General features: G+C 41.3%; 1 protein-coding gene across 7 annotated transcripts in view; it reads right to left on the bottom strand.

The window, feature by feature from the left end:
• Positions 1-5,413: 5,413 nt before the first annotated feature.
• MIA2 (MIA SH3 domain ER export factor 2) overlaps positions 5,414-17,172 on the bottom strand; it is a 64,740-nt gene continuing 52,981 nt past the window's right edge. For 5 of the 7 annotated variants that reach the window (XM_054970409.1, XM_054970408.1, XM_054970411.1 and 2 more), the window contains 8 exons: positions 15,534-15,601; positions 12,512-12,594; positions 12,028-12,156; positions 10,299-10,457; positions 9,750-9,881; positions 9,090-9,163; positions 7,807-8,038; positions 5,414-5,918 (listed from right to left, as the gene is read on the bottom strand). In XM_054970409.1, coding sequence (XP_054826384.1) covers positions 5,737-5,918; positions 7,807-8,038; positions 9,090-9,163; positions 9,750-9,881; positions 10,299-10,457; positions 12,028-12,156; positions 12,512-12,594; positions 15,534-15,601 — 1,059 coding nt within the window. In that variant the 3' untranslated portion in view covers positions 5,414-5,736. The remainder of the gene's footprint in view (positions 5,919-7,806; positions 8,039-9,089; positions 9,164-9,749; positions 9,882-10,298; positions 10,458-12,027; positions 12,157-12,511; positions 12,595-15,533; positions 15,602-17,172) is intronic. The other 2 variants (XM_054970410.1, XM_054970414.1) reach the window with 1 other exon arrangement.

Consider the following 17,172-nt stretch of genomic DNA (forward strand, 5'->3'; position numbering starts at 1 on the left):
TTGCAACATCTTGGGATAGAAGCCACTTGGGGCAACTTGGATTGCGTGGGTAAAGGAAAGTTTAAGCACTCTGCTGTCTGCTGCTCCATTTGAAATCCTCCTGTAGCCTTTTCATTTAATTTTAAACTAAAACTTACACCCTACCTTTCTGCCCTGATCAGGGTCACCGTTTCATTGGAAGCTAGCTCCTAGACCTGTTTTGGCTTTCCCTAGAACAGTGATGCTCAGTGGCTCAGGAGCCACCTGTGGCTCTTCTGTAAGGTGGCGAAGCCAGCCATTCTGGGGAGATCCATTGGATGATACAGCCAAAGTGGTCACAGGATAGACAGCCCTAAGGGAGTAAAAGGCATCACCAGCAGCAGTGGGGCATGCACTGATGACGACAGCAGCAAGTGTCACCCCCTCTGCAATGGCAATCAAGAGCATACCAGCAGCAGCCCCCAGAATGAAATGGGTGCAAGCCAGGGAGAGGCATGACCTGACCAGCCCACCCATTATAGGAAAGGCCCAGTGACAGATAGAGCAGGTACCCAACCCTGGGAGAGGGAATGGAAGAGGGGCCTTTGTTTCCAAGAGACCCAGATGAATGTGGGAGGGCCTGGGAGGTAGGGTTGGGGCAAGCAAGCAGGTACGGGCCAGAGAGCGGGGGAGGCAAACCAAGGAGGAAGGATGGACCTGGCTCAAAGGCAGAGAACACAGTATTCCGGGGAAGAGGGAGGAATAAGGTGGCACAACCCCCCTCCCATTCCCATCCTGAGGACTTGTGAACAAACCTCTTTGTGGGATGAGACAAGCTGGCTGTCATCCCCCATCCTGTTGGCTTTCCTAGCCACTCAGGGCCCCTAGGAGCCTCTAAGAGCTCTGGTCGTTCGTTTTGAAGCACCCCGGCTTCCTGGGTTCTTTTGAGTGTGCACACCTCCTTGGCAAGTAACACTGGACATAAGCTGTTAAAATATATTACTGGAGTTTATTAAAGAAAGAACATAGGAGCATGTGCAAGGCAGAAACTGCTATTAAGCATTTAGGCAAGGCAGAAAACAAAACGGCTTGCCGATCTAAATGTGTTCTAACTAGCTAAAATATTATTGGCTATCTGACTAAGCATTCTCTGAGTTGGTTCCAAAGCTGGTTGATCTTACGAAAGGTCCGTTCATGCCAGCTCACTCTAGGCATCCTAGAGATGGCATGGAACTGAGCGCTCACACACTGCAGGTAGTTGGCAATGGCTACAGAGTAGCAAGACTGGTCCTTCTCAGCCAAATTGACCAAATGTGGACAAGGGGGAGCACTACATCTCAACACTGTTCCTCAGTGTGGCACCTGCCTCATATTCTAGGACAATGGCTGAAGCTCTTGCCCCATAGGGCTTGTGACTGGTAAGTGGTTTTCACCTTGAAATATTGATGGGACTGGAGAACAGGTAAGTTGCAAATCTTCCTCAGCTATGGGCCTTGGGCCAGGATGGAAATAAATTGACCTATCCTCTCTAACAGTCCCCTTCCTCCATACTCTTCCCTCTGTTGTTCAGTCTGTGCATGTGCCCCCTTGCCCAGCTAGTATGGAGTTTCGGACTGGGTTGTCACCTGTATGTGGATGACACCTAGTTGTGTCTGTTGATGGACAGCAGGCCTGGCTCTCCCCCTGAAGCCCTAATTAAATCTTTGGAGGCTGTGTCTGGGTGGGTGAAGCAGAGTAGACTGAAGTTGAATCCCATGAAGACTGAGGTCCTGTACTTGGGCTGTGGGGTGTCAGAGGGGGGATCCAGCTCCTGGCCTTTGATGGAGCACCACTTGTGCCCATTCCATTGGTCAGGAGTCTTGGTGTAATGCTGGACTCCTCCCTATCAATGGAGGCCCAGGTCACTGCAGTTGCCTGGTCTGCTTTTTTCCACCTTCGACAGTCCAGGCAGCTTGCCCCCTATCTTTCAACCCATAACCTAACAACAGTGATCTATACAGCTATCATATCCAGACTGGATACTGCAACTTGGTCTACACAGGGCTTCCCTTGGGTCTGACCCGAAAATTGCAGCAGGTCCAGAATACTGTATGGTGGGTACGCCATGCAGGGCACACACAACTCCAGTCTTGCCGCGGCTGAGGGACTGCCTCTCCCTGTATATGCCCCGGAGGATACTGAGATCAGCAGATAAACACCTACTGGTGGTCCCTAGCCCCAGGGAGGCTCAACTGGCCTCGACCAGGGCCAGGGCATTTTTGGTCCTGGCCCCAACCTGGTGGAACTCTCTGTCAGAAGACACTCGGGCCTACCAAGATCTTCCATCTTTTTGGCTGGCCTGCAAAACAGATGTTCCGCCAGGCATATGGTTGAGGCCAACATTAAATCCATCAAATGAGTCTTCCTGCCCGTCTCCTACCTGGGGGGAAAGCTATATGGCCACCTACCCCCCACCCCCCGCATGACCAGCCACAAGATACTGATCCAGACCTTCACCCTTTCTATATATGGTGAGCAGGTGGATTTCTTAAATAGTTGTGTTGTGGATTGTGATTTTACTATACTCCTGTATTTTCTTTTTTATTGTAACCTGCCCTGAGCCTTCTCTTGGGGTGGGTGGACTATAAATCAAATAACTGATCTACAGCCTCTGCTTTCTAATCCTAGTACCCGGGCAATTGTCAGGAGCAGAACAAGTTGGCCTATGCAGTTTTGAAAGCTTATCATAGCCAAAAGGCAGACAAATGATTGAGATACGTCCTTAGTTCTTAATAAGTTTTCTAATATGGGCTCTAAGCCTACATAATTTTCATGGAAGTGGCATATGTAGTGAATGGTTGGTAGTAATGCTGATTACAGCTGTTGAGAAGTTGTTGAAGGAAGCACTTGAGACTAATAAAAATACAGAGAAGATGGGTAGAAAGACATATAGCTATTACATAATCATACCTGGTATTTTTAAATGCCACCTAAGCTATATACTCAAGTCAGACCTATTGGATGAAACGGGCCTTACTAGTAAAAGTGCTTGGGGGTGACACCTGCATTAATACTACAGTACTGGTTTCCATTATAAAAATGAGGGTAAAGGTAATAATCTACCTCTTCCCCTTTTTGTTCTCTCCCCCTTTTTGTTATCAATGGCACATGAACTGCAGGCTAAGCACTAACTGCACACCCAAGACAGTGGGGAGCATCATCTCTCAAGAGTTGTTTTGCCACCTTGATTAATGAATTACTTGAAACATTCTCTCTCCTCGAGCATTCTAAAGAACAAATACAAAAAAAAAACCCTGACTCCAAAACTTGGAGAGCAATGCTGTGTGTTCATGGTGTGTACCTTTTGAACAAGTAATTAAAGATCAAGAAAGGCAGATACAAGACATGGAGGAGAAATAATGTTTTGACATTACAGTTATTTTAGTGTGTTTTCAATACATTTGTTATGAGAAATCAGTAAATGGGGGGAAATTCATTAAGTGGAATCAATAATGCTTCTGTACGGGTAAACCTATAGTAGCAAAGATAAAATTACTACACTTAAGATAAACATCAAATCCAGCCGAGTTTTGGAGTATTTGAATTGCCCTAGCTAGGCAAGTAGGGGTCCACTCCCATACAACAGCAATAGCATACCTTCCCTGTTAATACATCTTCCTATTATAAAGTTAGTAACTTGTCTTTATTTATTTGCTGCTTCTATTAGAAATGCTTCCAATAAAGTTTACAAAATAAAAAAGCCAAGTTTCAAAACATCAGAACAGGTTTCCACCTTAACCAAAGCTAACTATGTTGTTTTTACTTTCCTCCAAAAGGAGACAAGATATGGTCGAGCATTGTGGAAGTGAGTATTCCAAAATATTGACGCAGCCCAGACTTTCAAGGTCAAAGTTTCTACTATGAAGTACAGTTGAGTGTATGCCAAGCTTAAATCCCCAAACAATAGTGATCTGAGCAGGGCTTTGAGTGTAGTAGAGGCTCCTTATATGGAAAGGCACTTCCTAATGCAATAGTTCTCAAGGACCCCATGCTTTGATTAAAAAACCTGCGGACCCCAAGCCCTGCTAAGGTTAACACCACATGGTGAAAAATATGCTTTCTATCAATGCTGCACAAAGAGATTATTTGAAGAGAACACAGGTCTGTATACACTATATTTAAGCTATTCTGGGCTTGATAAAAAAAGATTTTAAAAAATTAGGTTCCCTCAATGAGTTCAGATGTATAATTTCGAAAAATAATGTAATGTTATGAAATGAAATAACTGAGTTACTAACAATGCCATCCTAAGTGGTGCTAAACCCTTTTAAATGCATCGACAGTAATCATCATCTGAATGCTAATCATCATCTGAATGCTAAAAATTCAAGTTTGGTTGATGCTGGTCTTTTTTCTACTCATACAAGTAACCGAAAAAGCATTTACAGGCCCCCTTCTTACCCCTGTTCAGACAGCTTATTTAAAACTTAAGAATGAAGGAAGTTTCTTGTCTGACACAAAGTCTTTTCCTATCAAGCAGTAAGACTGATTAGAACTTGGGTTGGGGCCTTTTGAATTATGGCACTGTAGGACCAACTACTCTCTGATCTTGGAGGCCATGTACAGAAGAAGATTTTAAAACAATAGCTGATAAAGATCTCACTATATTGTACTGAGAACATGAATATGGAAGCCTCAGTTGGCTTTGAAAAAAGGGGTTCTCTGTTGTCCCCACCACTATTGAACATGCAGAACTTCTGTGCACAGGCCCTCCAAGAAATCTTGCCTACTATGTGCCTAATAGCAGTGGCTTTCATTCTTGCTTGGAATCCCATTGCAGGTCCATGAAGCACAGCATTCATTGTCTACTGCCTAGAAACTCCATAATCACACCCCTGAAAATACTGATTGAACATCATCTTCTATGGGCAGAGATGCTCTACCTCTGATCTGTGGCCTGCTTTCAGTATCTCATTCCTGTGTGAGGGCAGATTTTGGAGTACAGTTGAAGTGCAGGACACTACTGCATGGAGTGCAAATCATTAAAAAGATAATCACTGGCAGCATGACTAAGTATACACAGTCTTGAACAATTCAGTGAGGGAATTGTTCCCTGTCTGATGAATTTTTAAGAAATACACATGAAAATACACTGAGGGAGGGAGAAGAGCTGCACTGCTAGTCTTGTAAGGTTAAAAACTTGCCATGAGTTACCTGTGATATTTGTGCAACTACATTTTCATGAACCGTTCACATCAGTGGATATATAGCCTGCAAACGTCTAGACATACTGAATTCTACTATTTTCCTTATACAGCCCTTGCTAGAAAAAGTTTCCAAATCCAGAGGTACTTGTGTTTCAGTACAAGTCCACCACTTCAAACAGACCAAGAAAAAGTGTCATTTCTAAAGGATTACCATGAGTTCTGCTTTCGGAACTGATGCAAAGAAGGAAGCAGGGTGTTTTGTTGAACAGTTCATTTATTTTAATATTTTTTATTCATTTTAATATTTTTTCACATTTGCCTTTAAGTCTTCTTTTCATATGCAATTATTTCTTATGAAACCAGATGTGGCCAGAAATAACTGAATATTCTTACACAGGACGGATTTGTACATCTTACACATTCACAGATTAAAAATTATTTAAAAGTGCTACTGTACAATAAAATTATTTATTCACAGTTCAACCATTATTTACAGCGCACTCTCCTGAGAACAAATCTATTAAGCTTCAATTTGAGCAATAACACAAGAGTTGCTTAAGTAACAGCCGTTACTTAGCAGCCAATAATTCAGTCAAGTTTCCGGTTGTGGTTCTTGATGATCTGCGGGGGATGAAGTTGATTGCTGAGTTAATCCAGCAGGCAGTTCATTGCTGTTATCAAGTGGTGCTTGTGGTGGAGGAGGAGGGGGTGGAAAAAATCCAGCCCTTGGAGGTGGATATTGGGAAAAAGGCCTCAATGGAAATGGAGTTCTCACTGTTTAAAGAGAAAGATCAGAGTCTTCTTTAGCCAATACTTTTTTAGATTCAGAAAAAAGGAGCTAATTCTTTAAAGACTTACTGCTGGTCATGCATGTTACTGAAAACTGCACCTGTAATCAGGAAGCAACAAGGAAAGACTAGGAAGAGAGGGAGGGTGGGCATGCATGGCAGTACTTATTTCTCAATCAGATAAACCCTTGGTAAGGCAACTGATACGCTGTCTCGAGCACATTCATACTGTTTATATGGTTATATATTTGGGTTTTTTACTATTGCATATTGTTAAAAATTAAAAAATAAAAATTAAAAAAAAAAGCCTTGGTGCTATAAGAAAATTGCTGGCGAGAGGGGAAGCAAAATGAACAGTGAATGCTTCAGTAATACCCATTTCCATTAATCACTACTGATTTTATCCCCCTGCGAGTCTGTTGCTAATTGTCCCTTCACAAAGGAGAAGGCAGTATAGTGTCACACGAGGATCTCGGAGACCCAGGCACAAACTCCCACTCTGCCATGAAGCTGGCCCAACATACCCTCATGGAGTTGCTTTGAGGATAAAATGAGGACAGGATAACATTGCATGCCATCCTGAGCTCCTTAGAAGAATAGGATAAAATTATACTAAAATACATAAATAAATGAAGCAAACTCTTTAAAATTTCAGCGTCTATAACTAAGCTCAACTGTTCAATCTCAAAACACTTTGCCTGTTTTTGCTACAGTAGTCTCTGTTTAAGATTGGAAACATAGTAACAGTCTTACCTAAGAAAATCCAGAATTTATAACCAGCAACTTCCTTTAAATTTAAGTATGAATTTTATGACTATAAACTGCAAAGTTTTGAATCTAGTAACAAGGTTTTCAGGATGTAAGATTTCAAGAGTCAAAGCTTCCATCAAATATCATTATAAACTAACATACATTTAAGCTCAACTAAAGTCATGTTTCACTTAAAATAGTTTGTCATTTCCTTGATGATGTTTCAACTTACTTGGGCGCTGGGTCATAATAACTAATTAAAGCCCCATTAAGTTCAGCTGTACCAGTCTTTCCCAGATAATGACTCAAGATATCCTGCTTTTCAAAAAGAACATGTTCCAATGAAAGTATTTAATGGCTTATGTTACAACCCCTTTCTTTCTCTTTTTTAGTTAGATTTTGCCTTTAACTCTTTTCTTCTTGCCCCCTCTGGGTAGATTGCTGCCACCAGGAATTATATTCCAAAATAACTTAAATTTCCCCTTTAATAACATGCCCAAGCGTCAGGCTCTTTCATGGGACTATGTCGCCCTGAGGATAGGAATGGGATATGGGAATAACAGATACTCTGGGTTGAAAAAAAACCCAACTTATTTTTACAATAAGCGTATTGGTTTCATATTATTTCTTAAGCTTGATGGTTTCAAAGGAGTGTTTATTTGTTCTTAAAGTTACTTTTCACAGACACAGTCACTCAGTTCTTCTCTCAGGCTGCACACAAAGTTTGCCTGCTTCTGATATCAATTTATCACTCAAATACACATAAGACTTTCTCTTAGGCACACACACAGTTTGCCTCTCTTGCCCGGACTGAATTTTCACAAACATACACAGTTCAGGCTTCCACACAGGTTATATTTCTTTTAGAAATTCACAGACACTTCCAGGCTGCACACAGCTTGCCTCTCCTACCCTGACTGAATCTTTTCTCTCTCTCAGTCTAAAAACTGCATTCACTCCGCCCACACTCTCAGTCATCAGCCAATCATCTCACTCACTCATCCTTCTCTTTCACCCCTACTCTTCATCTGTACCACACTAAACATTCAAAGACACACATATGCATACTTAAAATCATTACAACTTACTTAGAAAAAGTCACATTAAGTGAAGCGAGTACTTACTTGGCAATGAAGGACGTGGCAGACTGGCAAAATCTCTTGGAAAATATTCACGAGGTCCATATACACCTGTGGGAGGCAGTGGTGGAAAGGGAGGGCCTCTTCTCATGAAAGGCCCCCTTGGATCAATTGGCATTAGAGGAGCTCTCAGTAAAGGGAGAGGAGGAGGCACAATCCCAGGACCAAAGGTTTCACTTTCAGGAGCAAGAGGCTGGTCTGATGCATTGAGCATATCCTAAGCAACAATGGAAAGGGACACATTAGGCTTCGGAAGTAACATAATACACTGAGTTAGAGGTGGGTAACAGCAGAAACCGAACCCAACCCAAGAACATGAACCTACATGAATGATCTTCTCCAGGATTCAAAGCCTGCATTCAGGTGACAGGAACAAGACTAGATCCTTCCTTATCTCCTCTTCGTATAATCAGCTGCAACTGAAGACTTCCTGGTTCAGAAATTCATTGAACTAACATCAGTTTGCAAAGATTTCTGAATGTGTGTGCCTTAAAACAGTTGGGGTTTCTTTCTCAGTAACTGGGTTTCTAAACCAAGCTGTGGTTTAGAATCCAAGTTACTGAGAAATAAACAATCCCCACCTTCAGATGCACAAATTCAGAAGTCCCACAAAACCTGGGCTGGTTGCTGTCTGAAACAATATGCTGGCCTAGATGGATGAGGAGCATCCGCTTGGCATGTAGAAGGTCTCAGCTTCAATCATTATTTCCAGTTTAAAAAAAAGATCAGGGAGTAAGTGATATGAAAGACCTCAGCCTGTAACCCTGGAGAACCGGTGCCACTTTGAGACAATAATGACCTTGTTGGTCCAAGGGTCTGATTTAGTATAAGGCAGCTTCATATGTTCGTGACCACTGGTCTTTTATCCAGCAGGCTGTTCTTATGGAATGAAGACCTCCCAAACCAGAGAGTCTTCAATTGCAGCTCAGGATGTCAGGGAAGGAGCAGACAATTTGAGGCTCAGTCTCCTCATGAATAAATTGAGATTTGTTTGTGACACCTGAATAGAATGCTAATTAAAAGTTGGTGCTATCAAAACATGACACAATGTTATCCATGTGTGGAAAACACAGTCCAGTGATTTCCCTGATCACATTTTGCCTGTGTATCCTTTCTGCGGTCTTGCCCTTTTGTTGTTTTGGAGTTATACACCTAACATCACAGGTTATGTGAGTTCAGTATTTGGAAGTGTCTGCAAGATGATTATTTTACAACACAACAAATAGTATTGTGGCAAAGAAGAAAGACTGTTTCCGACTATTACTCACACTATCATTGGGATGGTCTTTTATTCCATTTCCACTCAAGTCCATTCTTGAGTTATTCTCAGCTGTGTGTCCATCTGGGCAATGGAAAAATATATGCATTGTAGCATTAAGCAACCTTCTAGGCACATTTGCTCCAAATGGTAGGAACACTGGACCTTATGACAAATTCCACATGGTAGCAGTCGGCTGCAGCCAAACTATCCAAGACTTGTGGCTCTTTAAAAACCAAAACATTTGTTGGGGCAGAATACTTCACCCGTCTCTGAGATACAATGTGGAGTGAAAAGTTTTTTTCTAGTATGAACCAAGTATTTTCTCAAAGTGACCATATTTGATGTGCGGAAAAATAGCATTACTTACGTTATGTTAAGCAAAACACATTAATTGAATTGCAAAAGGACAGAAGATTCCTAAAATTCTAATGCATTTTGTATCATAATTATGGGTTACAGGCTGCATTACACACAGCAAAGAACATTTGTTTCATAATATTAGCCATTACGAGCATTGTTTGGTATGTTACTACCAGAGAACAGAAAGTACTAAAACCTCTTGAGTGTCTGGATTTCTTGTCCTAACTACTCTAAAGGATTAGTTACTGTTGTACGCAAGTTCATAATGAATTCTTTCATTAAGGCACATAAAGGCATCAATTCCTACCTGTTTTATCAAAAGAATGCATATTGTAACTTCTTAGCTCTGCTGGTCCTGAAAGCCTTCCAGAGGTTGGAAGGTTGGGGTAAAATCTCTCTTGTCTTCGAGGGGGAAGAGATTGGTCATTATATGGCTGACCTACAATTCAACAAAATGTGTGTTTTATTTAGCAGATTAATTTTAAAGTCCATTAGACCCAGTCAGCAATGCCTGCCAGCCCAGTTTATCTGGTATTCTTTGCAGTATAAAATACATAACATTAAGACATGAGGAACAAGCAGCACCTATTCTTATTAGTCAACAGAAATCTAACATTTAACTCCCATGTATGGAAGTCTTCCACCACCCAAACAATATGAAGTCCTGAAGCAGAACTACTAAAACTTTTAGAATCTACACACAGCCCTATTTTTAGGTTTACTAAAAAGAACTTAAGTCTGAAGAGCCCTCTGTTGCAGCAATGTAAAAGAGAACATAGCAAGGTTTCATTTTAATACACAGCTGCAATTTTGGAAATATGTATTTCACAATGAAGAATGTGCCATATTTCGTTACCTGCAGGAAGAGGCATTATCCTGCGATCTCTGTCCCACGGAGGTGACAAAGAGCCACTGTCTGAAGGTGGTCTGTGAGGATTAGATAACCTGTCAGAACTCAGCTCTTCCCTTTCATTACCAGCTTCATAAATGCCAGCATTTCCTGGTCCTCTTGATCCTAAATCAAGAAAGTTATGCAATGAATTTATTCACTTGAGATAATGGAATAAGTTTTTCACTGAGCCTGCAAGCACCAAAACCATGCTCTTTCAACTTGTTTGTAAGAAATAGTGGGGGAGAGGGAGAACATGGCCCCCAAAGCCCCTTCCCTTGGTGAATTGCAGTCTCATGCTCTTTCCTGTAGGGGCGCAAGCGCTCAATCACACAGCTGCTTTGAAAGGGGGGAAAACTGAAACAAAGTCTACATTATATTCAGCTTTCTCTCACTGAGCAAAGAAAGAAAGAATGTTAAAGACTTTTCATCAACCTAATCAGCACTGGCAACAACTCGGCAGTGATTATTTTCTCAGGGCCCTCACCTGCCCCCCCCCCCAGCATTTTGGAGAGAGACCATCAAATTTCATTTTTTTCTTAAGAGTTGCACTATTTAAAGAAAAGACAGCTGAGATCAGCAGCTCCCCGCCCCCCCATTTAAAAATACACATTTTTAAAAAATATTGTAAAAATAAGTAACTGATAAAGATGCAGTAAATGCATTTGGTTCATTAGAATGTCTTTGCAGTATTTAATCACTGATCAGAATGTTACCATTTTTTAAATTATGGGTCATTCTTCTGACCTATATTATTACAGCTGTACAAGCTCAGATTCTGAACTAGTCAAGGATTAATTGCACTTTAAAGCCAAGAGACCAAAACTTCCTCCACGAAAGCAACAGCTTCTGAAATTATTCACCACGTTCTGTCCGTTTTTATACCTTAACAACTAAACTCTTCTTTGTTTCTTCTGTTAAGACTTTCTTGCTACAAATAAAATACCCACTTTTATCTCACCTCCTTAGCTTCAAGGTGACCTTGGCTTCATTTTTATTACTAAATGAATGGTTGGTGCCAGCTTTTTAAAAGCAAGCTTGTTTTTAACAAATTAAAAACCTTTGGGTTTTTGCCTTATAATGAATCAGACCATTAGTTTGTCAAGGTCAGTACTGTCTAATCTAACTGGAAGTAGGTCTCCAGGGTCTTAGACAAGTCTTTTGCATCACCTATTAGCCTCCTATCACATACTGATCTATAAATATTCTTCAAACTAAAAAATAGTCCAAAGTATGTTCACTCATCTAAAAATATAACTTTGGATCCACATAACTATGAAGTAGGAGGAAAATAACTGCTTCCACTTTCCCACAAATCTTGCATAAGCACCAGTAGGTGACATCACACAGCATTCTAGCTATTCTCATAGTTCTGCAAGTGGAGACATCTCTCAGGATCTTGTTTTACTTTTTCATGAAAAGCTTTGAAGGCTTTACACAATAGCCCTTTTGTGAGCAGGAGATACCATATCCATGAGAAGGATACTTTTGGCTCCAACCCACTTTTTTAATGCAACCCATCTTTAATAAATATAGCCCCGAAGATATTCTGTCGCTGCTACAAAGCATAGGGCATTTACACTGATAAACTTGGGTCCTTTAAAAATTTTTTTCAAAGATCATAACCAAGAAAGGAGGGATAGACTAAGAGGAGAGAGAATTCGTAATAGTTAATTTTTCAATTTAAGAATTGTACCTCTTCCTCCTCCACCTGGAAGCACAGGTGAAAGTCTTAAAGGACCCTCCAATAAGGTTGGGGGGGAAAGAAAAGCTCTTGTTTCAGATGAAGGTCTGCCCATTGGTGAGGGTCCATATGGGGATTGTTCTGGAATAGTTAAAACAAAATACTAAAATTCACAAGGTTAGTGTTAATAGGTGTATATATAGAGTAATTATTTACTTCTCACCTCAGATTCTGTTTAAAACTAATTTCTGACACAAGAAAAGATTTATCATCTTTTTGGAAACATCTGAAGAAATTCAAATGACGCTTCAGATTTGAAGGAAGATGTTTCAACTGGGCATCAAAATGAATTTATACTGTACTGCATGCAGTTCATTGAACTGCTAATATCTTGCAAGCATACAGAGTAAGCTATACTTCCAAATAAACATTTCTGCAAATTTAGTCAAGATCTCTTTATACTACTATAAGATGCACATTTTAAGAAGTTCTGTACCTCTGCCAAATGCTCTAATCGGAACATCAAGCGCATAAGGATCTTTTTCCAAAAAATCGTATTTAAATTCTGCTTCTGTTAATCTAAAGAAAAAAACAATGTATTACCATACAAGCAAGTCCATTCATATTATGACTATCATACTTCTTTCTATAACTGAATTTTTTTCACTCATGCGAAACAGAATCTGCTAATGCAACAAATTACAAAGAGATATATGTATCATTTTGTATTCAGGTAAGAAAAAACCAAATGCATAATTATAGGAAGGGTGAGACTTGTCTTGGCAGCAATACATGTGAAAAGGATCTAGGGGTCTTAGTAAACCATACACTGAACATGAGTCAACAGTGTGACATGGTGCTCTGGTTAGACCTCATTTGGAGTTCTGTGTTCAATTTTAGGCATCGCAGTTTAAGAAGGATGTTGACCATCTGGAACGTGTCCAGAGGAGGGCTACAAACAAGGCGTGAGGTCTGAAGACTAAGTTCTATGAGAAAACATTGAAGAAGCTCGGTATATTTAACCTGGAGAGGACTGGGATGTGATACAATAGCCATCTTCATATATTTGAAGGATCCACTCTGACCATCTCAATGACTCCAAAGTCAGAGTCCTGAAAGGAGGAGCCATAGAAGCCCATGTGGGTGGCTGAGGACCAGCAGGACCAGGGAGGGTCTAGCATTGCAGTGGTGCCTGCTGAGGATGAACCATTAGCACCAGAGGCCACCCTTCCAGAGCCTGCAAGAGAAACTACGCCACTGGCCCAGCTGCTAGGTTTCCAGGCGGGACTTGAAACTAGGCTTGTACCTCCTCAGGACTCACTCTGCAGGAATGGTGGAAGGGGAAGGCCCAGGCTGTGGTGGCACAAAGGTGGCAAAGTGCCAGACTTGCTGTGTGCAACCCCCTATTTATCCAGAGCACTGTGCTGAGAGTGGTATTTCCTTACAGGATCCTGGGCAATGCACAACATGGCCTCAGGAACTCTAGCACCTGCTGGCAGTGCAGCTGGGCCCAATTACTTCCCGGTCTACTTAAGACAAGCCCTGGGAAGAAAGTCTTGCTGGATCAACTGGTCCATCAGGCACAAACTTTGTATTATCAACTCCAGTTCCAGAGTCAAGGGCCCGATACCACTTGAGGAGACTGGACTGACCCTAACTCCAAAGTGCAGGACAGGCAGTCACACAGAAGATGGAGAGGAGCTGTTTTCTGTTCCCCAAAAGGTTGGACCGAACCAACAATTAAGCCAAAAGAGTTTGGGGCTAAACATTAGGAAACTTCCTGACAGAGCAGTTCCTCATTGGAACAGGCTTCCTTGGGAGGGGGTGGGCTATTGTCAGATGCCCTATTGCCAGCAATGCTGATTCTATGACTCAGTGTGAACTTAGGCTGATTGTGAGAGGGAGGGCAGGAAAGGATGAGCCAGAGCTCAGCTCTCATGGCCCTTTTTCACGTACCCAGGCTTGTGCTGACTGCCACTTTGGGGTCAAGAAGGAATTGTCCTCAGCCCCAGCACCAGGGTTTCTGGTGCTGGAGGCCAGCCTCACGCGCGCACTCTGCGCGCACCCGCCACGGACTGTGTGATGACATCATCATGCAGTGCTGCCAGCGGGTGGCTGGGGTGGAGCGAGGAGGCCACACGCACGCTGCCCCAGCTGCCTGTCGTCCCTGGTCCGTGGCTGCTCCCCTGCCCGGGGGTGGGCGGCAGCGGTGCGGGGCTGGCCAGCAGCAGCACAGGACGCGTGCCTCTGCCCCCGGCACCCCCTCCAGCCCCCGCCTCACCGGCGGTGTCCCTGATTGTCTTCCAGGCCAGAAATCCTGAAGGTTTTTTGCCTTTCTCTAGGGATTGAGCAGGATCGCTGGGGGAGTGGTGGTAGCTGTGAATCTCCTGCATTGTGCAGGAGGTCAGACTCAATGTCCCTTGGGATCCCTTCCAGATCTACGATTCTATGTTTCTATTTATTTAAAATATTTATTAGCTGCCTTTCCACCAAAAAAGAGCTCAAAGTATCTTACAAACTCAAGGCAGTCTACGTTAATCTTTGAGATTAATATGAGATTAACCTATGAAATAGTTAACTCATAAGGGCCTATTTAAATAAAATGCTAATAATCTGATCTTAAAATTTCTTATGCCAAAAATTTTAAGCCATGTGGCGAAGTTACTTCCAAAACTTCCAACATTATGTTGTTGGTATACTAAGAATACAGAGAAAGTATTGTGCTAACAGTGTGTTTTATGCTATGGCTGGACATCAGTGCAAGAGTGGTAATTTTGCCCAATTCCCTCTCTTCTCTGCAGCGCTTTGTCTACAGAGGTCCTGTGACACCCAGAAATAGCTTTCTGGGGTCAGAGGGCTGCTACAGGGACAGCAGGATAGATATACCAATGTGAGCATCTTCCATTCATGCTACCATAAGATCCAATCCATAGCATACCAATTATTTGGTGTGTATGTACAGAATGACTCACAAAAAAGGGAAAACTTAGCATCTCAATATTCTATGTTTTCAAGCTTCAGTGAAGAATCAGAAAAAACGAATTTAATTTTTAAAAAATTTACAAAATACAAATGGGAAAACAAGGGCAACAGAGCGAAGGCATGTGTTCTTAAAGTACAATTAAGAATACAATGAAATAAGACTTTCCTTAATTGATCCTATCCAAAATAACTATAGTTTTTTAACCATAGTTAACTCCATACAATGTAAAACTTCTTTCCATTGTAAATATAACTTAGTTGATATCTTCATTTTTTTAAAAAGCTACATCAAAATACAGAACTTTTTCTAAGAATGCTCTCCTACTGGGAATTTTGATACTATGTTACCACATATGAGTAAAATTGGCTTATGGCTCATCACATAACAAGTAGTGATTGCTGGCACCACTATATACACTTGCCAAACTGTCTGGGGAAAGGTGCCAGTGTTGTAACATTTTAAGGGTGTGTGTTTGATGTTTTACAAACTGATCTGCTAATCCTAAACACATATACAAAGATAGTGCAATACTTACTGTTGTCTACAATGCAAATTTTCCTTCCTTATATCATTGAGGTGTCTCTCAGCTGCCCGGGCTGCTAGCTTTAAGAACAAAATGCTTATCAGATACTTACTTTAAAGAACGGTAAAGAAACATGTTGTAAGCTTCTAAGCCGTATGTGAGAAGCATCCCTCCTTCAACAAATGACACTAAAACCAAAGTTCCCAATCCACATACATGACTGGACCACGGGCAACTATCATCACACAAAGTTCTGCAGAGCACACACCTTTATATTGGGGAAAGCAATTACCGCCTGTTCCAATGTACGTAGTACCTGGCTCTTACTGCACAGCTTTCTAATTTTGTAATTCTACTTTCTGCATTGTTTGAGGGAGGTTGCACTGTTTCTACTTTTTGTAATTCTAGGTCTGTTACCTTGTTTTCTGGATCTCTCATGCCTCTTCAGTGCATTGCCTTACAGTGTGTAATACGCCTTCAAGTGGTTCAGGGTCATTGCATTTAGGATGAGGATGTAAGTCCGTTTTTAAAAATTATGTTGTCAACTCTTTCAAAAAATATACAATATTTAAGACTGAAATTTTAATTGATCTAATCCAGTAAGCAACCCAGCCACTACTTAAAAACAAGGGGGCTCTGAAGCACTAATGGAATTCCTCTGCCTATAAGAGCTTCCCTGTTCTTATGCTCTCTGATTAAAATCCCTCCCATGACAATTTTGTAGTCCGCTCCTCAAGAAAGGCAAGCTATAAATGGTAAATAAAATAAATTCATTCTTAACAGAAAGGACTCCATCTGCCTGTTTAGCAGGCACAGGTAGAGCCCTTACATCAAAATAAATAGGAAATCCTGTGCATTGCTTACAGATGGGTCTTACACCCAAGCATTCTCAGCAGTGGCTCCTGCTTTGTGGGATGGCCTGCCTGAGAAAGTCAGGAAGGCCTGCACTTCTATTGTTCCACAGAATACGTAAAATAGAATTGTTCAGTAAGGCATTTCTATAAAGGAAATAGATTTGGTCACAAGGGCCTTCTCATATAGGGAATACTTGTACTGTTTGCAGTATTTATTCTGTTTGTATTGCATCTATTTCTGTTACCTAGTCACTGCATTGTTTATGGTATATCATATGCAGTTTTCTTTATTCCATTGTTTATTCTAATTCTGTAATCTGCTTTCAGTCTCAGCAAGAAAGGCAGACTGTAAATGCAGAAATAAAAAAATAAGGGCAATCGTCTTCACAATAATAACGTTAGGCCCATCTTTGAATATTCTGAATTCTAAATGAAGCTGTTTTACTGTTATTCTAAGGTGAAAGTCATAACTCTGTCAGTATTCAATGGCACACTTTAATCTGCTAATGATGTATGCACTAGAACAGTTACAGAGCAGCTACTGAATATCAGTATCCCTGACAATGCAAACAAGGTGAATAGTACTGCTGTCGCAGTGGTGAACAGCAGATCAAAGTCTATGAAGGTCAGTCCAAAAGAGTAACTGTTGAACAAAGCCTGAATGATAGCTGATACCTGTCCCTAACACTTCTGTTTTTACTGCTACTGTATTAATACAGCTGTGGGGGAAGAAGTACATTTGAAGTACTTGTAACAGTGAAATGAGAGATGTTTTAATGGAAAGATTGGTTTTGTAA

Source organism: Eublepharis macularius, chromosome 2 (genome assembly GCF_028583425.1).
Source record: "Eublepharis macularius isolate TG4126 chromosome 2, MPM_Emac_v1.0, whole genome shotgun sequence".
NCBI lineage: Eukaryota > Metazoa > Chordata > Lepidosauria > Squamata > Eublepharidae > Eublepharis > Eublepharis macularius.